We start from the raw sequence: 22125 nt of genomic DNA on the forward strand, positions 1-22125 counted from the left end.
CTGGTCGTGAGGGACAGCCTCATCGGTCACTCCCCCTGGGCAGACAGAGGCCAGAATGACTCCTGTGAGGACTGAGCGCTCATCCTTTAGGGTCTGAAAAATGCACCCGCCGGTGGGCGCCTTGGGGTGACCTGAGACCTGACTGGCGAAGGGGTGGGGGACCGAAGACCGCGCAAAGGGCTGATGACTGCACCACCCGCCCCAGAGGACGGTTACCTTTCGTGCACAGAGCCTGCCAGCTGAAGGACTGTGTCACAGCGAGAAAGCCAACCCCTCAAGCAGCTACAACAAGCAGAAAGCGTGACCCGGCCCTCGGCCTCCTGGACCCACTTCCCCTCCCCCCACCTCCCGCCCCCGAGGAGAGGCCAGGGCTCACGCTACCCATGGGGAGGGGACCCCCCCCCCCCAGACGAGGAAACGCGTGCATTCTGTGACGTGAACTCCTGCCAGAGCCTCCAGCTTCCCCGGCGACGGAGTTGGGTCCATTTGTCTGACTGATGTGACTGTAAGATATTAATGCCCTTAATAGGAACTGGGGGAGGGGGCGGTCCTGCCAATGGCTGAGACAGACTCACGCGGGCAGAAAAATCTATGAAAAAACAGCAGACACATGGAATGAACCCCAACGAACGTCTCCGCGCCGAGCGTGGATGACAAAACCCAAAGTACCACAAGACAAATCTGGGTTAATAATGTAAGAAAATGAGCCCAGACAAACGCCGTGTTTCAGACCAATTCCCGAGACAGGGGCTGAAGCCGGCTTTGCGAGTGGGGGCGTGGGTAGTGGTCGGAATTCTGAAGGACCGGTGCCCGGGGGGGGGGGGGGGGGGGGGGTTAGGGGGTGGAGGGGCCGGGGTGTTTTCAAACACAGCCTGCCCTGGGGATCAGGTGGGTATACTCAAACGGAATCGCATAGGTAATGTCAGGGCGAGCATTCAAATGACAATCGTCTCACTTAATCACCAAGACTCGCATAAAATTAGTTTCCCGTGTAAGATAATTGGAAATTCTTTCCGTGTTTGTTTTACGGCTCGGGCTGGTAAGTACCTTCCTAATTCCTCCAAAGTAATGTCTTCATAAACCTGATTTCACAAGACAGGAGTTCTCTGTCTGACATGTTGATTTTTTTTTTTTTTTTTTTTTTTTTTTTTTTGCGAAAAGGGTTAAAAATAACTCTTTTCCTGTCTGAAAACGATTAATATTCCACCCAACTGTTTCCTTCTTTCAGGCGATCTGCAAACTCTCAGTGGGCGGATATTTTCTTAGCCGTCTTACATGCATGTATTTATACATTTTCCTTCCACAATAGAAATTACACAAGGTGTGACAAAAAGCATATGCACTCTCGGAGTCTGCCACACTGCGTTTCCGTCCACTCGGGGAAGCTGCGACCCAGAGATGGCCACGGAGAGCCCAGGAGTGGTTCCCAACGCGTCCGCCCTGTCGGCGCGGCCAGCCCGGGTCCCGACCCTCCTCGTGCCCGAGCAAGCGCCCGGCAGCCGCCAGGTAGCGGACAGACTAGTCAAAACTTCCTTTGTTTTCCATAGGACTTAGTTTCCCACACGCGGCACGTTCCGGAACGCAACGGTACCGGGGGGGCCGGGGACTCAGGAACCCAGGCAGACAAAACGGCACCTTCCGGCGGGCTCGCGTTCCAGACCCACCGCCACACAGCCCGGTCACGCGCCAGAAGCGATCGCTCCCTTACGTGATGAGAAGGGACACGCAGCGATGCCGGGAGGGACCGGAGTGCCACCCCCCCCCCCCCCCCCCCCCCGCCGCCGGCCGCTGCCCCGGAGAGGCAGTAAGAAACTGCTAGTTCCCGGGCACCGCGCTCCCGCCAGCTCGCCCTTACCTTCCTTCTTGGTGAAGGCATTTAACAAAGACTTCATCTTCCCTCCGACTCTGGCAGCAGCCGGCTCATTATATAACCTTCTCAGACGGGAGGAAGGCAAGGGAGGCTGCCCGGCCCCTCGGCGGTGCGGCGGCGTGGACCCGGGGAGCGGCGGCGGGCGTCTGGGCGCTGCGCGCTTCCGAGCGCGGCGGGGCACGCGAGCCCCGGCGCGCTGGCGGCAGAGCCCACCCCATATTCTGTCTGTCAGCCGGGAACCAACCGTGCGTAGCCTGGGGCTGCTCTCAAACCCTGCGGCCGCTGCTGGCGCCCGTCATGTGAGCTGCTCCACTCTGCTTTTGTGCTCAGTGCCTCTGGGAGGAGGGCGGAACGAGGCGGGCATCCTCCGCCGGCGGGGCGGCCGGGAAACACCGGAGGCGGCCGCGAGCCCCAGAGCCCCCGACTCCCCGAGCAGACTCAGGGTTTATTTTTAAAGAGAGAGCCGAGTTGCCCGGGAACGCCGCTTGCTCGTCCGCCAGCCGACGCGCTGAGCGAGGCAAGAAGACGGAACGCCCCGGTGCCAGATGAGCCCCGCGCCAGACCCACGTTTAACCGGGCAGCCCTCGCCGGCCTTCTGGAATCTCTGAACGTGACCCAGATTTCTGTCGGAAGGAATCAGACACAGGCACCTAGCGCTTCTCCCGGCTCACCCCACCGTGGCGATTACCCTGGAGGAAACAGGATTTCCTCCCCCCCCCCCCCCACCGCTTTTCGTTCTTTTTAAGGAGAGAGAACACAAACTAACTACCCCCCCCCCCACCACCACCACCCCCCCCCGCCCCGCCCCGCCCCGGCTCGCCCTGATTCCAGGCAGCTGATCAAATGACTGTGTCTTCAAAGTCCCTTTACACGTGTGCTGAGCATTTCCACCCCGGGAGGAGTCCGGGAGGCTCCGGGAGAGGAAGCCCTATCTGAGGACCGCACGGAGGAGGGGCGGCGTGCGCTCCGCCGAGGCAGGGGCGCTGGGGTTGTTTCTGGGCGAGGAGAGAGGGCTTCCTGAAACACGAAATGGAGCATCCGGGGAGCCGGTTCTGTCGCCCGATGCACCTGCTGCTCGGCTGTAATTAAGCGTGCGTTCCCTCGGTTGCTAAGAGAGCTGCTTCCGAAATTAAAAAGGCAGGGAGCGCGAGAGGAGACGGGATGAGGAAAAAGCAACGGGGACATGTAAGTCGAATCCCACGTGCTCGACATACTTCGGGCCGACAAAAATGGCAGCTCCAGAAGCCGCGGGCGTCTGTCTGTCTGTCTGTCTGTCTGCCGCGGAAGACGGCCCGGGGGGTCGGACGCCTCGCCCAGCGGCCTCTCCGTGCGGTGGGCGAGGGCTGCCAGGGACGCGCCCCGTGACGGCCCCGTAGGAGCTGCTCACTTAGGCACTGTCTCCCACCTCATGCCCACAGCGCCCCAAGTCACACAGCTCGCCAGCCGCGCCCCAGCTCGGCCCCGGGCGACCCCCTCACCCCACCGGGTCTCAAAAGCCACACGACGGAGCGCAAGCCACTTCTGAGGCGAGCCGCTGGCACGTTTTATCATCAGAGACCCCACGGGCTTTGTCTCGTGATCCACATCCTTGACGGGGTGGGGGGTGGGTAGGGGCGCAGGCAGAGCTCGGTGTCCTTGGACACGTGGGGCGAGGCTGAGCGGCTGCCAGGAGCATCTCTCCCCACCCCCCCGCCGTACAGAGTGTCACCGAGGACACAGCAGCTCCCACTTGGGGAGAATGTGCGGCGCCCCCCGGGTGGGTGTGATAGGGTTTGCAAGGTGGTGGAGTCCGGTTCCCGGGGCCGGGCCGGCCACAGGCGGGGTGCCACCTGGCTGGGACCCACGGAGACAGCACAGCCAAGGGAGCTCCTTCCTCTGCAGAGGCCGGGCCCTGCCACGTGAGCCCGGAGAGCTCGCCAAAGCGCAGGGAACCCTCTGGGAGAGTGGGAGGCTCGGCGCTGCTCAACCCGCCTCCATGTGTCTCTGGTCGATACCCTCCCAGAAGCACGGAGCCGCATCCCGAGCCAAGTTCCCTCGCCAACCCCCGCTGCCGGCCGCGGAGCGGAGGGGCGTGCGCTCCAGGGTGGCACCTCGCCGAAGACGGGTGCTGCCTCCGAAACTTCGTCTGTGTCCCTGCCGTTGACCTTGGGGGAAGGGCGTGGGGAAGAGGCGGCTTCCCGGGCGCCACTGCGAAAGCCCCGCGCGTTGTCTAACTCGACAAAGCAGAGGGAACGGGACGGGGCCCTCTTCCCTGGCTGGGGAGCAGAACGGGGTCCTGACACGGGGCCTGGCCGGGAAACGGGGCCTCCCCGGTCCTCCTCACGGGGCACCTGCCCATAAGCGGGAAACGGTGGGGCCCTGGGGCTGGGCCCTGGGCAGGGAGCCTGGCGGAGACAAGCCTCGGAGACCCACGAGCAGGACGCAGAGGCTGCAGCCTGGTGCAGAGGACCCGTCCCTACCCATCCCATCCCATCCCCGCCAGCGATGGTGAACCGTGGGCCCTGTGCAGGCCACAGACGGACACAGCAGCGAACAAACAGGAAAGATCGCTAGTCTCCCTCTCGGCTGCCCAGGGGGCCGGTGGGGGGACGGGACCAGACTCTGGGTATGATAGGATTGGGGGCACTGTGGGAAACACCCCTCAGCTACAGGATGCCTTTCGACAACCTCACACGCGCTTAATACGCTGCTGGGAATCTGACTGAAACTTTGACGGAAACTGGGAACCGGGGGGTCTGTCACACTCACGTGCAGGCCCACTGCGTCCCCAGGCCTCAGCGGGGCTCTGCCCCCCAGAAACCCCACCTCCTGACCGCGCCCCCTCCCCCCCGCCACCTGGACCCACCTCCTCACCACTGGCAGGCACGCCCTCCTTGAATACTTCCAGTGACAGGGAGCTCACTACCTGAGTGTAGTGTTTTTTGCTCCGAGACACAGGCTGAGTCATCCTCACCGTGAGGCGAAGGCCGGCCCCGGGCCCACGTGTGCGGATCTCCCTTCGCTTCGCCAGAAAACAGGCTTGCGTCTGCCACATGCTAATCGGAAGGGACAAAGCATAGATTCTGCCCTGACAAACGCAAAGGCGTCTGTAGCGGCATTTTTCATTCTGTGCTCTGGAACAGGCTTTTCTGTGCAAACGTTTCCTGGAGATCGACGGGCCGCGGCAATCTGGTACCTCAGCGCGTATCTGTCTGCGTTGATCCGCACCCTCCACGCACACGTGCACCTGAAGCCTGCCTGCCTGGCTGGCCGGGACGGGAGGAGATCTGCAGGAATCACGTCCAGCGGAGTGTTTCGGCCCCCGCCCCGCGGAGCAGTCCTGCCGCCAGCCACGTGCTCGTCCACGGCAACCTGCTCTCCGGGAGGGACAGACGTCACGCCCTTCCCGCTCAAGCCACGAGGCCTGGACACCCAGCGGTGACGCCAGCTTCTCTGGAAAGCTGGGGCAGCAGAGGCGGAGTGGGGCAGGCACGCTGAGGGTCGGCTCGGGGCCCAGCAATCCGCTAACACGGTCCTCCCCTCCCAGGCGAGCAGACCGAGGACGACTGGGCTGAAGGTCCAACATAAAAACTAAAACAAAGACGCAGGCCGGGATTTGAACCCTCACTTCTCCCCGAGGCTCCCGGAGAGCCCGTGGTGCGGCTCAGACATCTGGAACCTTCTTGTGGAGTCCCCGGCAGGCTCCCCGACACCGGGGGCGAGGCTCCCTGGATGAGAGGAGCGAGGCCCACGGGGGTCCGACTTCGCTGCCCCCACAGCCGTAGGTCTGCGGGGGGCAGAGCCCGGGGGTCCTCCAGGGAGGACCGAGAGTGACCACCGTGGGTTGTGCCGGCCGCGTTGCTGTTCACCGAGTGCAGGAGACGTGACAACACACGCCGCTGGGGCCCAGCTGGGCTGGGGTGACACGGCGGGTGGCAGGATGCCACGTGGTGGCTCCGTCCACCTGCTCGCCCGCCCACCCCAGAGGGCGGGCAAGAATCGTCTGAGTCGGGGACACTCGACGTCCGGGGACAGATGAGAAGGTCAGACGGGGGGGGGGGGGGGGCGGTGCCCTCGAACCGGACAGCTCCCAGGAGGGCAGAGCATCCCCCCAAAGTGAACCCCAACTGTCAGCCCCCGGCCGGGCCCTTCAGCCACCAGCCTGTCCCCCCCCTCCCCACCCCGACCACCAGCCCAACCCCGGTGCTAGCCCCTTGGTAAGAAACCCAAGACCATAAATACACAAACACACAATAAAAATACCCCAGGCCGTTCCCTCCAGCCTCCAGCCCCGCACGGCCGACCAATCCGCCTCGAGCTCGGATCCACCCGCCCAAACCCTCCGTTCGAAGCCCTGTATTTGCCACGTCTTTTGACAACGGCCTGACAACAGGCTGAAAATAATTTCATTTCTCGTGTAAAAAAAGGCTCTTCGCACATCAGAACATTTCAAGGCGCTCTGAAGTTCTGGCAGGGAGGACGCACCAGGTGTGATAAACGCGCCTCGCGAGGCGTCTGCTGTGAGGGTGCCACAGGGTCTTGGCAACGGGGCCCGTCCGGTGCCCACGACGCCCAGCGCACCCGTCCCCCAGCCGGGGTCCGGTGCCAGGTGCAGGGGAGGAGCCAGACGCGGGACCCCAGTCGCCCGATTGAGGGCCCGGCTCTGCGTCTTCCGCCCTCGGCGGCCGTGGGCTGCCCGGGCGCCCCGGGCTCAGTTTCCCCATCTGTAGGTGGGGACAACCCACCTCGTTCCCGGCGTTGGCCGTGAGCCGCTGAGCTCCCGTTTGACCTTCCAGGGGCGAGGTCCAGCCCCAACCCCACCCCTTGTCTGTGATGAGCCCCCATCCGGCCACGGCCACGGAGAGACCCCTCCTCAGGGCTCCCGCAGCGGAAGTGCGCCCTCAGGCGATTTCCCGGTTCCAGGGCACTTCAAGGCCCCCAAACGCAGGTTGGATGCCCGGCTCCCCCCTCGCCCTGCACACCGGAGGTGACCCCCATAGCTCTGGATGTGAATGAACGGATGGATGGATGAATGAACCACAGAAAGCGAGGTACGAGTCCCGGCTTTTGCTCAGCGTGTCCCGAGGCGCCTCACCAGGTACACCGGGCTGGTCTCCCTGGGCCTGAAGCCACCTCACTTCTCTGTCCCTTCTTGCCACCCACCGCCCCCCCCCCCACCTCAGAGGCCCCCGGGCACCAGGGGGAGGTCTGCCCTGCAGGGCTCTGGAGCCGCGTTCGCCCACACCCCACGGACAGGTGCACTGGACGTCGCTCAGGCCGGTGCCCTCGAGGCCCTTCTGTGTCTGCACAGCCCCCACCCCGAGTCTTGCCTGCCTGGTGGGCTGTGGGGAGCTGTGGGCCACTCCTTACTTTCCCTGCTGCCGGGACTCAAGGCAAGCAGACGCGGGGCACAGCGCTCTGATTCCGGAGGAAGGAGCTGGTGGGTGTGGACGAGCATCCCGCCAGGGACGTGCCAGCTCCCTGGGCAACCAGGGGCGGCTGGATGCCAGGCCTGGCTCTCCAGCCTCCTTGGGGAGCTGTGACCCTCGTTTCCTGCATCAACGGGTCAGACTGGACCCTTGCTGGCCACAGAGATCCCGGCCGACAGAGCCGACGAGGCTGGGGCTCGGCCATGATTTCTCCAAGACCCTGAGATTCCAGATGGAGGCTGTTTCCCTTCTCTTTCCAAGTGGCCTGGCCTCGCCTCCTATTTGTGGGGAGAAGGGAGAAGGGAGCGCAGGCTGGCGTGGAGCTGGGCTGGGGAAACAGAGGGAAGACTGAGTCTATTTCTTCTTAATACAAACCCCTGGAGGTGACTCTGTCCTCTCCTCACAGAGGGGGCCCCTGGGGAGCTGAGAGGAAGAAACAAAACCCCAGAGGGTCTCAGCGGCCCACCAGCCACACCCTCTATTTTATCTCACAGAAGCAAAAACCAAGTGCCAAGAGCAAGGCTGTGCGGCCAAGCGGGGGGCAGGGAGGCAGCGGGCCCGGGCAGGTGTGGGCGGGAGCCGGACCTTCCCGCCTACCCCCCCCCCCCCACCTCACCCCGAACAGCGGCCCTTGCTTCCTCCACACACAGCTTCAGCTAACTGCGGTTTAAATATTGGTAGGCAACCTTTCTCCAGCTCACAATAATTGTTAAATGAATCACGCTTTTATAAATAACGCGAGATATAAAAAGGCATCTCGGCAATAATGCGGGGTTATCTTTGAACAAAGATGTAGGTGTCTGCGGCGTTTGTAACGTTCGCGGCAGCCAGGGCCATTGAGGGAAGCTTTGCTCCTGGAGGATCCGTGGAGGCCCAAGGATACTCGGGGCAGAGGCCACCCGACTTGGGATCCTCTGATGCCCGCGGGGTCTGGATCTCTTCCGGGGACGGGTCAGGCTCCGTGCCGGTGGTGGCTGGGGTCAGGAACTCTGCGGGTTTCGTGACACCGTGACTCGGGATTTAGGTCCAAGACCAAGGTCGCAGGGGGCGGGGGGAAGAGCTCAGGAGGGTTGAACTGGGGCTGGCCACGGAGAGCGAGGGTCCCCGAGGCGCACCGCGGCAGGATCCCCGAGGCGCACCGCGGAAGGATCACGGCTCCGAACGGCGCCTCCTACCCTTTCCTGCATGTAGCTCAGCCTCTGCCAGAGTCCCACAGACCCCACGTGCCAGCTCCGACCGGGAGGCGTGGGGGCAAGGGCAGCGCTGGGGCTTAACGGAAGCACGAGCCACTTCCCGGGTAGCCCGTCTGACAGCTGGGTGACTGAGGACGCCTGGCCTCTCATGGGGGAAACTGAGGCTCGGAGCCGTGAGGCAAGTCGCCTGTGCTCGCCCCGCCCTGTCTGTTCAACAGAGTCACCCCCGGCCCCCACGGCCAGTCACAGGACACCGGTTCCCGGACACAGCCAGCATCCCCTGTGCCCAGGATCCCCAGGTGAGCTCTCGGGACCCAGCCCGCACTTGTGGCACCACACGACCCCCTTTGTCCTCCGCAGGGCTTCCCAGGAGGGACCCCGGCACACACGTCCGAGTCCTCGGGGGCAGCGTGTGGTGGCTGCTGTGTGACCAGGTGGATGAGTGTGGGAGGGAGCAGGGGGCAGGCACCGGCCCACCACAGATGCCGCCCTGCCCCCGTCACTCAGACCCAGCCCTGATCCCCAAGAATGACTCCTAGAGCCCCCCGGGAGCGGCAGGACGCCCAAAGACTCTGGTGCGAATCTCCAAGTCTGCAGGGAAAATGCCAATCACAAACAGCACCAGCTACAAACACCAACGTCACCAGTGTCACTGGGCTGGGCCACCTCCTTTCTGCAGGAGCTGACCCAGAATGGCCCTTTTTTCATCGTGTGTTACCAAGTGATGGCACCTGAGGGGAGTCCTGCCTGGGTCAGCCTCTGACTCGGGGTGGGACTCAGTTTCCCCATCTGTAAAGTGGGGAGGCCGGCCCCCACCTCGCTGGGCTCGTGAGATGTCTGCGAGGGCCCCACAGGGGTGGGCTGCCTGCCGACTTCCCTCCCCTACGGGGGTGGGGGGCACAGGGGTGGAGAACGGGCTCCCCGAGACTCGGGGAGGAGCTCCGCTCGGATTCCCACTGTGGAGTCAGGTGCCCCGAGTTCCCGAGGCCATAGACAAGTCCTGGCTGCAGCAGACCGCGCTCCACGGATGGCTTGCTGCCCACGTGGGGCCCACGGGAAGCCCGGCTCTTTGTCCTTGAGGGGGAGGGTCGGGAAACGCACCTGCCTCCTGGAGTACCACCAGGAGCAGCAGGCCTTGGGTTTGGGGGGCCGGGACGGTGTCCCGCACCTGCCCCCCACCGCCTGCGACCTCAGGCACATCGCCGTGCCTCCCCGAGGGCGAGCACCCACCCCGAAGAGAGTTAGAGCCGACAGGGCCCAGTGTCCACGGCCGTTCACGGGCGCAGAGGAAAGGACCTCCCATTGGATAACCCAGTGGGCGCGAGCCGCGGGGGAACCCAGGGACTGGACGCTCCCATGCTGCTTGCTGGGCGGCTTCCCCGTGAGTCACCAGGGTGGTGCTGTCTGCAGGGCCCCTGCCCGCGTCACACCCGCCTGCTCTGTACATTAGGGACCGGACTGCAGGCCCCAGGCCCACACAGAGAGCCGATGCAGCCCCAGAACGCCCACATGTCTCAGGACGTGCTGGAGAGCCAGCCGCGCACAGCAGCCCCCCACACACAGCGATCTGATTAAAGCCAGCTCCCGAGACGGTCAGAGAGCGGCCAGAGTGACCATGCGCTATGGACTGAGTGCCTGTGTTCCCACCAAATCCCCTATGGTGAAGCCCCTGGCCCCCAGGGAGAGGGCGCTGGGAGACAGGCCTTCGGGCCGTGAGGGTAGAGCTGACGTGAGGCCTCCAAGCCCCCACGGGGCCACGGGGAGATGAGTTCTCTCCACCGTGTGGGGACACCGCGAGAAGGGGGCCGTCTGTGAACCGAGAAGAGTCTTTACGAGGCACCGAATCAGCCAGCACCGTGATCTGGGACTCCCGGGCTCTAGAACCGGGAGAAAAAATGCCCGTTGTTTAAGCCAGCTGTGGCCCCCTGTCACAGCAGCCAGGACCGACAAGGGTACCACGCAGGCAGACCACGTCGCTCTGCCCTTGCAGGCCCCCAGGGGACCGGGGGACATCACTGCGGCTTTCCCCGCCCACCCCTTCCGATGCCCGGAACACAACTCTGGCCCTTGCCTCGCTGCGCCCTCCGCCGGACAGGGTTACCTGCCCTTCCCACCCTGGCTCCATCCAGCTCCAGCCCCTCACTCTCAAGGTCACCTTGCCAGAGGCTGAGTCTGTCTCATTCGCCCTTCATCACCAGAACCGAGCTCGGAGCCTCACAAGTATGTTTCCTGTCTGCCTTCAACAGGGAAGTCACCGTTCTACCTCCCGTCCGGGACTTGGGGGTTGAGTGGTTCACTCTGCCTCACTGCGTGAAACATCTGCTTCTAGAACCCTTCCCACCCCGAATAGCACCCCCTGCACAACTGGGCCTTTCTGGAAGTCATGGGGCAGGAGAGGGGGCTGCACACACCTTTCTATCTTCAGGCTACGACACAAGACCAGACACAAGGTGGGGGCTTATAAATATACATTCTGGTTATTTTTGATCCCTGACCAGCCACTTCGACACCTGGGTCGTCTGTGGGTCTGCTCCTGTTAATTTCTCTGATCGCACATCCCGTTTTCCTGCGTCTTTGCGTGTCTAGAAATTTTCGATTCTGTGTCAGCCATTATCTTTAACGTGTTATAGAGATTCTGGATTCTGTTCCTTTTCTCTGAAGGGCGTCAGGTCTTTCGAGCAGGGAACACAATACTGGCAGAACGCTCCATCCTGGGAAGACGTGGCTTTGAGTTTTGGGGGGAAGCATCTCTGTTGGTTTGGTCCTGGGATGAGATGCGGACATCATGGGCTCTTCCAGGTCTCAGGCAGAAAACCCAAAGTATTTGCCAAGTTCTTCAGATGAGGCAGGACTCAGTGCTCTGTCTCCCTCGTGCGGGAACTACCGAAGTCTCCCCTCAGGTCTCTGAGATTTAAGCTGCTGTGTTCCACTAGGACCCTTAGACTCTCATCCTGCACATGCTAGTTCAGAAAGCAGTCCAGGATTCGATGAGAGTCTATGTGCAGATTTGGGGCTCTTGCCTTTCTGGGAGTCCTCCCCTCTATTTCCAGCCACTCAGGCAGGTCTGACCTTGACCTCTAACCACCGCATCCTCAAGTCAGGGGGATCCTTCATTAACATGCCTCTCGTCTGACAGACTCCCCTTTTGTTGAGGGCCCCACGTTCTGTCTGCTTTTGCTTTCCTGCCAAAGCCCACGAATGGTTGTTGCTGTTTTTGTTTGGTCCAGAGTTTGTCACCGTTATCAGGAGAAGGGTACATGTGACATGAGCTGCTCTGCCATGGTTGGGAGGCAGAAGTCACGGGCTCGTAAACGTAAGTGAAACAAAGAGGTGCTCCCCCCCCCGCGGGCACACCTGCACACATAGGCAGTGAGTGTTCGATGTGCACGTCTGGAGGCAGGGGGTGTGCCCGGCGGGGAGACGGCGAGTGTGTCAGAGCAGAGAGAGGCCCAGGGTGAGGAGGCCAGGGGGCCTTGACCACTGACCACATCAGCAGAGGGGCCCGGGGCAAACAGCAGTTCTCGGCACTGTGCCTGTCCCTGCGGCCCAGCTGGGAGGGATCGTAGGCACCGAGACAAGTTTATTTCAACACAAGAACCTGACTTTTGTGACTTCTGAGCACATCCAGGCGGCTGGAGGTGCGGGCAGGTGCACAGGCGGGTCCCCACCTTGGAGATCAAGGTGTTACCTGACCAGAACCTGTACAGGTGCCAGGAGGCCCTGGAGAGTGAGCGCTTGAAACAATGCTGAGCGAGCGGCGGGTCGGTCCCCACCTGGTGCGTCACCTCGTTAGCAGATCCTGCTGCCGATTTGTATTTTAGGAACTAATTAAGCCTTGGTGACCGATCTAACCTTCAAATGAATTCCTTCCAGGGCTGAGCTGGCAGCCCAATTCCTACCAGGCAGCAGCATCAGGAAAACCCCAAATCCAGGAAAAGCCAACCCTGAAGGGCAGGGGAGCAGGGAGGAGGGGACTGCAGACCTTGGGCGGGCCGGCCAGCAGGTGAACAGACACAGAACCCAAGCGGGGGAGGGCACAGACTCCCAGCTGCCTCCCAACCTGAGTGGTGGTGTGAGCGACCCGGGACAAATGGAGGGGCTCCCGGGACAGAGGCTGTGGCTGTTGGTCTGACCCTAACCCCAGTGTGATGGCTCCTGGCGGCCGGGCCTGTGACACGTTTCCTTCTCTCTACAGCCCAGTGAGGTGGGTGCATTCACACCCATCTCACAGACACAGAGGCTGAGACTCACAGGGGTCTCGGAGCCCGCTCCCCAACGCCTGTCACTCTGGGGCAGTGCTGGCCGCGCCTTCCCCTCAGCAACACAGCCGGCCAGGGGTGCCCCGACCCGCGGGCAGAGGGTGGGCGGCTCACCTGGGAGCCCAGCACACAGCACAGCCGGGGGGGCAGGGGAGGCGTCGAATGAACAGACTGACGGCACTGTGTGGTCTCCCGATCCCGCTTCTGCTTGGCTGGGAGTCCCTGCCTTCCTGGACCTCATTTTCCCCATATGTCAAAGAGGGAACTGGGTGGAAAGCCCATAATGTTTCCCCCGGTGGAAAATCTGGGGGCCTCATCCACTGTGAGGGGCACCTTGTCTGAAAGGGGCAGAGGGTCCCCAGGGCTGGCTGGCAGGATTTCAGGGGCACTGACGTCACCCGGTACAAAAAGTGGAGACTGAGGAGGTCCGCCCGTCCCTCCACGTTTCCTGCGGGTACAAGGGCACACGGGGACGGCCCTGCCTGTGGCCGGCTGGCCCACCAGAGCTCCTGGAGCCTCAGCCATGAGGCCCAGGGGCCCGAGCCAAGGCTGGGGTCCACACGGGGAGGCTGGAGCCTGCAGACACGGGCCTCCTGGGAGGACGGGACCACAGGGTCTCACCGGGGTCTCTCTCGGCCACCCAGGCACTGGGCGCTTCTGAGACTCAGGCCAGCCCACTGCGGGCTGTGTCCCTGGGGCCTGACGGCCACCCTGGCCTGCTCTGCTCTAGCTCGGGGTGCGGGAAATAGCATCTGGGAATAAAAGTACAAGGCCCACAAGAGCACGTGGCACAGGAAGCGATGTCCGCTCTGAGGGCCCCGCCTCTCTCCTCCCCCACAGCACGGGGGGTGCCACGCACAGGAGCCCCCGGGGCACAGGGCAGGTCAGGAAGTCGCCCAAGGTCGCTCACCAGCCCAGGCGGGACGGGCTCTGCCCTTGGCCCATCACTGACCCGGCAGCTGACCACACGCCCGGAGCCCTGCAGAAAGGCCTGGAATCCCAGCCCTGCCCTGGGTACCTGCACCCCTCTCCTCCCCACTCCCACAGAGTCGGCGTCTGCACTGTCTCCCTCCTCCTCCGGGGCGTCCAGCCCCTGCACGATGCGGCTTCTCACACACTAGCCGGGTCGGGTGGGGTCTCAGCTGCTGTCACATCCCGGGCAGCCATCCCCGACCCTGCTCTGTCCCCAACCATTCTCCACCCTCAGAGGGGACGGCCCCCTCCCCTCGTGAGTGGCCCTCCTGTGTCCCCTGCACTCCTCCTGACATGGCACTGTCCCTGTGGCACTTAAGCACGGTCTGCGTGTCTCCCCCACTATGCTGGGGCCCCTACAGGATGGGGTGGGACCCATTCGCCTCTCTGCCCTCTGCTCTGCAGCCCGCCAGCACGGAAACCACGGACGGGGGCAGCCGGGCCATCCACTAAGGCTTTCAGAGACGCCGCACCGGCGACCTCAAGGGCCTTGCGCCCTGCCGGTCCTGCTCAGTCTGTGCCGAGGTTTAGCTGTGCAACCTCGGACGGGCTGTATGACGTCTCTGAGCCTGTAAGTGAGGCTCTGGTGACGCCCTTTGCACACGGCTCTTTCGGGGGCCCCTTGGGCTCGAGACAGGCAGGCAGGCGGGGAGGGTGTGCAGCCCAGCCAGGGCCTGCTCTGGGGCGAGTGTGAGCCCCAGGCTCCACGTGCCTCATGGACAGCTCTGCACACTTTGCTGGGCAGAGTCCAGGATTCAAAGGCACACGGGCCACTGCTTTATAGAACCTGGCTCGCCTGGGCGCTGAGGGCTCACGTCACGCTCAGGGGAGAAGTCAGCCGTGCCTGAAAGCTGAAGGAGAAACCGCTGGGAGGCTCGTGGGGAGAGCAGGCGGGGCTCCCACTGCCCAGCGGCCCACGAGATGGCCTGGGTCCCTCCCTGTGACCCCCACACGAGCCTCCTCCTTCAGGCCCTGGCCTGGGAGCCAGCCCCCTGGCTGGAACGGGGGCACCGGACCAGAGGGTGGGACGAAGGCCCGAGGCTAACTGGCAGCCGGTCCAGGAGTCCGTGTTGGCAAGAAAGCGGGCACCACGGTCCACAGGGGATGCTTTCCAAGTGCACAGCAGGAGAGCGCCTGTCCCGCCGTGGGATGGCAGAAGCGTCCCCGCGGGCACAAGAGAGGTCACAGGTGGAGGGCCGGATTCCTCTGAAGTCCGTGACTCACTCCTAACCCCGCGGGACCAGATCTGGGCACGGAGCCTGCATCTGGGGTGGCAAGAGGAGAGGAGGGCCCCAGTGTCAAAGGGGGACGGTCACCACCCACTGAGTCACACGGTCACTCTGTCTCCCTCTGACCGAGCATCTATACAAAGTTCAGGAGAAGGCACAGAGGGGGGCGGGCACAGTCCCGGAACCTTCCCACCAGCCAGCGCGACCCTTTGCAGCACAGGCTCACAGAGGCCGGCCAGGCTGGCGACCTTTCCCTGATGTCACGGTATGAACCAGAGGGTCAGGACTCACATCTGCACAGGTGGGCGTGTTTGGCACGGGTGACCTGGGCTTCCGACGCGGTGTGCAGGCAGGGCTCGCCCCGTGCTCTCCCGGGAGTGAGGAGGCTGGAATGAGCCTTTAGGAGGCCTGAGGCTGCGGGGGCCTCCTAAAGGACGAGGGCCTCCCCGTCCCTGAGGACGGGGCCGTGGGGGCTCTGGGGAAGGGGGCGTCTCAGATGGGGGTTCTGATTAGGAGTCCGGGGAGGTGAGCATGGAAGGGTGAGGGGGGCCGTGCTGAGAAGGGGGGTGTCATGGACCGAACAGTGTCCCCTAAACTCATACGTGGAAATCCTAACCCTCGATGTGACTGTATCTGGAGACGGGGTCTTCAAAGAGGTGACTGAAGTGCTTGCTTCGGCAGCACATATACAAAGAGGTGACTGAAATAACACGGGGTCACCAGGGTGGGTCCCGATCCCCTGTGACCGGGGTCCTTGTGAGAAGAGGGGATCGGGACACAGACACGCACAGAGGACACGGGGAGAGGACGGCCATCCACACACAGGGAGAGAGGCCTCCAGGACCAGGGATGGTGACTGTCTGTGGTATTTGTTACAGCGGCCGGAGCAGAGGAACACCGCCGTGGTCTGTGACCCCCGAGCAGAGCTCCGGACACCCAGTGTGTGGCCCCCTCGGATGGATGACCATCCCACGTTCATCCCCCTCTGAGGCTCGAGAACCCTTCCCCAAAGCCCCCTAAGCCCGGCCGGGGAGGAGCCGCGGCTCGGGGCCTGGAGTCGGCCTGGGGAGCAGCCCGGGGCCACGGGCGCCCGCTGCCGGCCCTCACGCAAGCCTCTGCACACAAAGAAAGAATCTTCCAGCACCATCGTCCCGATCACCGGAGCTGCCTCTACGGCACCCGTTCAACTCACCAACACTCGTGTAAAAAAACATGCAGCGAACGTCCTACTTCCTAACTGGGTCAGCAGAGCACTGCCTTGAACAACACTGGGGCCGTTCAGTCACCAGCACGCCGCTCGGTGCATCCCAGACGCCGTCACGCAGTCTCGCATCTGGGCGACGGAAGGGTTTCTCCCCGCACGCGCGCGCAGCCTGGGCCCCGTGGCCGACCTTCGAGGGCCACGCGCATTCCCCCGACCTGGCCCGGTCACCCACTTCGCAGGATCCGGAGACGCCCCCCCGGTGGGAACCGGTGACACGGGACCGGGCCTCGCACTGTGCCCTTTCAGGGCGTCGCTGCTACGGTCGCGGCTTTCTGAGCTCCCGCCCTATGTCAGCACATCGGCCGCCCCAGACTTTGCACACGTGGGCCTTTCTTCCCGGGAACCATCCCTCACATTCTATTCCCAGGAGCGGACCTGCTGGGTCGGAGTTCTGAACGTTCCCAGGGCTCTGGACACACGTTCTGCAAAGCGCTTTCCCCAAAGAGCAATACCAATTCACGCGACCAGGCAGCTGCGACCACATTTTGTCGGAAAAGGAAGAAAACTTCTTTTCTGGAGGGAGAAGAAAGAAACTGCTTTCCACCAGGGAACAGCACGCTCGCGAGGGCGCTCGCACCGCGAGTGGCTGATCCGAGGGGATGTGATTCCACCAGAGGTTCGTCCCGACCAGAAGGGCGTCTCCTCACAGAGGCGGAGAACGCGCTGTGGCAACATCGGCCCCCTCCTGACCCCCCGAGGCCGCGGGGGACCCCCACGCCAGGACGCAGGCCGTCCCCGGGGCTCTGGGGGGGCCCGGACGCGTTGCGATCCCCGTTGAGAGACACACACTCAGAGAAGCCCCGTGACGTGAATCAAACGATGGCCACAGTCATCGAACACGCGCCTCCCGTGACTGCAGAGACGGTGCACGTCCGGCAGCTGAAGACGGACGCCGCGTGACGTGGCCTTGGCTGTGTCCCCGGCTCCCCACAGTCGGACCATGGGCCACGTGCAGTGAAGCAGGAAAGGCGGAGCGCCGCGGGTGGTCCCCATCTCCCCGGGGAAGACGTGTGGCTAAGGGCAGCCCCGGTGCCTCGGGACATTTCATCGGGAACAACGTGAACGACGGCAGGACCTTGGCAGCAAACACGCACCGGCTGGGGACGAGACCCCGGCCCTGCTCCCGCGAGCCCGGCGAGAAAGGGGGCCTGTCTGGCCGCAGCACCAGCCCAACAAGGAGTAACATTCCCCTCCCTTGAGACCAGAGGAGTTCAGTAACCCACCCCAGGCCACACAGCCCGGATGCAGGCCGAGCCCCCGGAGTCTGTGCTCTAATTTTCGCCCGCACTCTCCTGTCCCTGCAGAGGGTAATCCACACGTGGAGCCTTGGCCGCAGCCCTTGGCACAGGGGACGCGCCCAGCACGCCTGGTGCCATCTGGGGATTTATCTGTGCTCGCACAGAAACACCCTGCCGTCGGCCCAGTCCCCCTTCTCTGCTCTGAGGAGGGACGTGACCCGACAAGATACACTCTGCTTTACGGATAAGGGGTGCAGGCCTACGCAGGAGGAAGGGCCCCCTGCCAGTGCAGGGTCCTGGAAAGCTCGTGGGGAGACGGAGGCACAGGCCTTTGCTTTAGGCCTCAGCCGTGCGATCCTGCCGAGTCGGGGCACCCTGCGGGAGGCCGTCCCTCCTGCCGACCTGGGTGGCAATGTCCGTACCTCTGTCAGCACCGTCCTGACGACAGGGTCCCCCAAATGCAGCCCTGCCAGACGGGCAAGAGAGTGATCCCAAGAAGCACAGGGTCCGTCCCGGAAGCTGCTGACCGTGCTAAAGATGGGGTCGGGGGGGGGGGGGGGCTGCACTTGGCTTCTAGGCCATCCACCCACGAGGGGATTGCCACCGCCCCACCTAAGCGCCCCGGAGAGGAGACCGGCCCCAAAGCCTGTCTGGGCATCTCCGAGCACTTAGCAGCCCCCAGCGGGTGCTGGTCTCACTCCCAAGCCCCAAATCCACAGCCCTGGGTTCACAGATGGTGCCTCGATGCCACACAAACACACTGGCGGCCTTCAGTCGTGAACCGACTCGGCTCTGCTCGGGGACCCCCTCCCCCAAGCCCTGAGAGCCAGCCCAGGGCCCACCAGAACGGGCAACGGGGCAAGGGTGGGGCAGCACTCGGGCGCTGTGCCCAGGGCCAGCCCAGGGCCCCAAGGCGGTCAGGCCGGGCAGCCCAGGGGGCCCGGCCGGCGTGGGCCCGGTGGGGGCGGCTGTGCGTCCATTTTCAGCTGCCGAAAAGAGTTGAGGCCCTCGCTCTTCCCTTTCCAGCCCACGAACCAGAAGGAGGGCGACTCTCCCAGGACAGCCGTTTCTCCCCAAGGCTCTTAGCTACAGCAGGTATTATTACTATTTCCTAAAAAAGAAGCCAGAACCCTGGATTTCTGCATGAAATCTCCTGATTTTAAATGCCGACCGGTTGCTATTTTGTCAAACTGTGCCTTCCAGGATGGGTAAGAGCATCTGCCTGTGAGCCGCCTGGAATTCGGGGGCTGGGGGTGTGAAAGACGGTGGCTCCCTCTCTGAGCACCCCTGCAGGGGAAAGTGGGTACCGGCAGCCCAGCCCCAGCCCCCACCGGGCCCAGCAGGCACACGGTGGCCCTAGCGATGCTTCAGTGTAGTGTTCCCAGAGTGAGTTTCACCTGACCCTGGAAGCAGATTATAGGGTCCAGTTTGGGAAATGCCAGATCATACAAAGTTGGGGGGGGGGGGGGGCGGCTCCGTTACTGCAGGACTTATCAGGGCCTTTAATGTTCTAAAATGCATCCTGAGGGTCAAGAAGGCGATAAAACAAGCAGCATTTCCAGTGGGATCAGACCTGTGTTGGGCAGAGCAGCCACGGAACCCACTAGAACCCAGCGCCTGTGTGCGCGCCATCCGGGGGCACGGCACTAAAAGGCGGAGAGAAGCGGGGCAGGGGTGCCCGCCGTCGTGACACAGTCCACCTGCAGTGACACCTCGGGGCCGATCTCAAGTTCCCCCAGGTGGGATCCCGACACAGCCACTCTGGAGACCACCAGGAAGACAAACAGCATGTGACTCTGGGCACGGGGGACCTGGCCCCACACGGACAACTCGGGGCTTCTGACCCGCAGACCCTGCTCGGGGGGTTAATGCCAGGTCCCAGGAGGCCCGAGCCGTGTGTGTGGGACCGCGAGCTCGCTGTCCCCACTGGGGCTGCAGGTGGAGGCAGCGAGGGGCCTGGGCTCGGGCACGCGGCCGCTAGAGCACGACCCCGGGTAAGCAACCACACCCCTGGGCGCGGTCCTCCTCCCTCAAGAGGGGACGCGCTCACCGCGGGAGGACGAAGTGCTGATACCCACGTTCGGATGTTCTCAGTACCCGTCTCTGCCACGCGGAGGGGCCCCAGCACACGGCACACAAACAGAAAGGCCACGTCACATCCGTGGACAGTTGCCGCTGACCAAGTCTTGTGGCCGATGACGGGGTCCGTGTCCTCCCCGCCGTTATCTTTTTTTTTTTTAAGAGATTATTTTTAAGCGCGGTAAAATGCACATAACCTACAATTTGCTGTTGTAGCTCAATGCGCGGCTCGGGGACACGAGGCACGTTCACGCTGTTGTGCAGCCGTCCCCACCGTCCGTTTCCGGAACTTTCCGTCTTCCCAAATGGAATCTCTGTCCCCGTGAAGCACCAGCCCCCATCCTCTCCCCCAGCCTGGCGCCCACCATCCACTCCCTGACTCCATGAACCTGACGACTCCAGGGACCTCATGTGAGTAGAATCACACAGTGTCTGTCATGCCGTATGTCGTAAGTGTCTGCTTATGTCACTCAGCGTCATGTCCCCAGGGTCTATCCACGTTATAGCAGGTGTCAGCATGTCCTCCCTTAGCTCCTTGGGTCTTCACGACTGCATCAGGAGATCGAGACTCAGATGGCCAGATGGGCTCAGAGAAGTCAAGCGACGCACCCAAGGTCACACAGCCACCTGGGGCTTGACCCTGGAGATGTCTGCCTCTGAAGCCCGCATCCGAGGCACTCTCCAGCCCTGGTGGCCACAGAGGAGAAGACAGGAGCAGGGGCTTTCAATGTCCTTTCTGGAATAGCGGTCCCTGGATTAGTGTCTAGAGTGGCCATGACATCACCACACATCGGGCCTCTTTGAACAGCAGAAATGTATTCTCTCACCGCCTGGAGACCAGGAAAGCAAACGCGGGGATCAGCAGGGCCGTGCTCCCTCTGGGGGCTCTGGGGAAGGATCCTTCCTGCCTCTTCCAGTTTCGGGCGCCTCAATGTCCCTGGGGGGCCACAGCCTCTGCTGCTGTTTCCCCCTGGGTATCTGTGGGTCTCCGTGCCTGCAGCTCCCTTCTCTGTAAAGACACAAGCCTTTGGATTTAGGGCCCATCGTAATCCAGCATGACCTAATTTTAGCTGAACTAATTAAATCTGCAAAGTCCTTATTTCCAAATAAGGTCATGTTTACAGGTTTGGAGTGGACGTGAATTTGTGTGTGGGGGTGGGAGGGGGGAGGTGAGAACAGCACTACTCAACCCAAGGGAAGGAGACATCTCAATATGAACAGTGGTGACCTCAGAGGGACGGGGGTTGGGGCAATTTTCACCTGCACACACAATCAATCGCTTGTGTGTAATTTCTATGAAGGTCACATATTACTTCTCTGTTAAGAAAAATCAAGTAAATGACTAATACATTTTTGATGAAAAGCAAAATTATATAAAGTCCCAAAGGCACTTACTACCACCCCCAAGAACGTTGACATAAATCCCGGTGAGCCCACCCGAGAGAAGGTGCCCAGCTCGTGCCTCAAGAAGCCTTGGTGCCTTTTTACCGGGGAGACCACTGCTACCCAGCTGGGCTCCCGGCAGACGTAAAGTAAGCTCAAGGCAGAGGACTGAGCGGCATGCAGGGGCCCAGTCCAGTCTTGCACCCCAGCGGGCACACCCCTGGCTGGAGGGAGGGAGGCACAGACCCCACGGTCACGGCACAGGTACAGGCGAGCAAAGACCCTTCTGGGAAAGGAGCTTCGGAAGTGAGCTGAAGGATGGACCCCAAATGGTTCAGCCACATGCCGGTAACCACAGAAAGGTCAGGCTGGGAGCCTCCACGTTCCCGAGTGGAGGGCCCAGAGGAATGCCCTTGGCCGGGAGCAGGCAGGCGGGCAGCAAAGCTGTGGGACGCTGAGAGCCCCGGCCCCAGCCGGTCCGTCCTGAGAAGGGATGAGACCCCTACTTCCTGCACACAGTGTCCCGCCTCACTGCTTTGGGAGGGGACAGCGGCACACGCCCCTCAGCTTTGTTTTTTGCAGAACCGGCCCTAGATGTTGTAACGGTCTGGGCCTGGGCCCGCTGTCCCAGAAATCTGGACGCTCTTGGTGACCCGTTACACAGAAAGAATGGCCATTTGGCCGGACGCTGTGGCCCCAGCTGTCTGCACAGCAGGCCTGTTTGCCACCAACCCCGTCACGAGTGGTATGACAAGCGGCTTGCCCTGCTCAGTCCTTCTCCCTGATCCAAGCGGCTTGCACATCAAGAGCTCGGGGGGAGCCAGGCGGGTATTGGGAGCCCGTGGGACTGTGCCGCGGGGGCTGAAGGGGGCACCAGTTTTCTGCATGCTGCCAGCGTGGGAGCGGGGAAAGCAGAGGGGCTCTCAGCAAGCCCCCCATGGCCGTGGCCCACCCCGGTCACGGAGGATCGCAGGGCCCTCCCCACCGGCCTCCACGCCCCCCGCTCGGCTCTCGTCCTCTCCACAATCCCAGCACCTCTGGACACCTCGCCCTTCGGCCGGCCCCTCCTCCCCTCATCCAACTGCAGCCAGAGAGAGTCCCCAGAAGTGCAGCTCCCGGGAAGGCATCTGCTGGAGCTCTTCTGTGTCTCCTTCTCTCTGGAGGGACCCGAAGGCCCCCCCACCCGCAGGCCTAGCCCCGCCCACCTGCCTGTGTTCCCCGCCCCCGCGT

The 22125-nt window shown here is 62.8% G+C and overlaps 1 protein-coding gene across 10 annotated transcripts in view; it reads right to left on the minus strand.

The window, feature by feature from the left end:
- Positions 1–22125, minus strand: part of SHANK2 (SH3 and multiple ankyrin repeat domains 2) — a 497540-nt gene that overhangs the window by 282659 nt on the left and 192756 nt on the right. The window contains exon 1 of one of the 10 annotated variants that reach the window (XM_058689986.1): positions 1856–2307. The exons of the other annotated variants lie outside the window; for them this stretch is intronic. Coding sequence (XP_058545969.1) covers positions 1856–1892 — 37 coding nt within the window. The 5' untranslated portion in view covers positions 1893–2307. Of the gene's footprint in view, positions 1–1855; positions 2308–22125 lie in introns of those variants that run through there. 10 annotated transcript variants of the gene reach the window in all.

Source organism: Neofelis nebulosa, chromosome 10, assembly GCF_028018385.1.
Source record: "Neofelis nebulosa isolate mNeoNeb1 chromosome 10, mNeoNeb1.pri, whole genome shotgun sequence".
Classification (NCBI taxonomy): domain Eukaryota; kingdom Metazoa; phylum Chordata; class Mammalia; order Carnivora; family Felidae; genus Neofelis; species Neofelis nebulosa.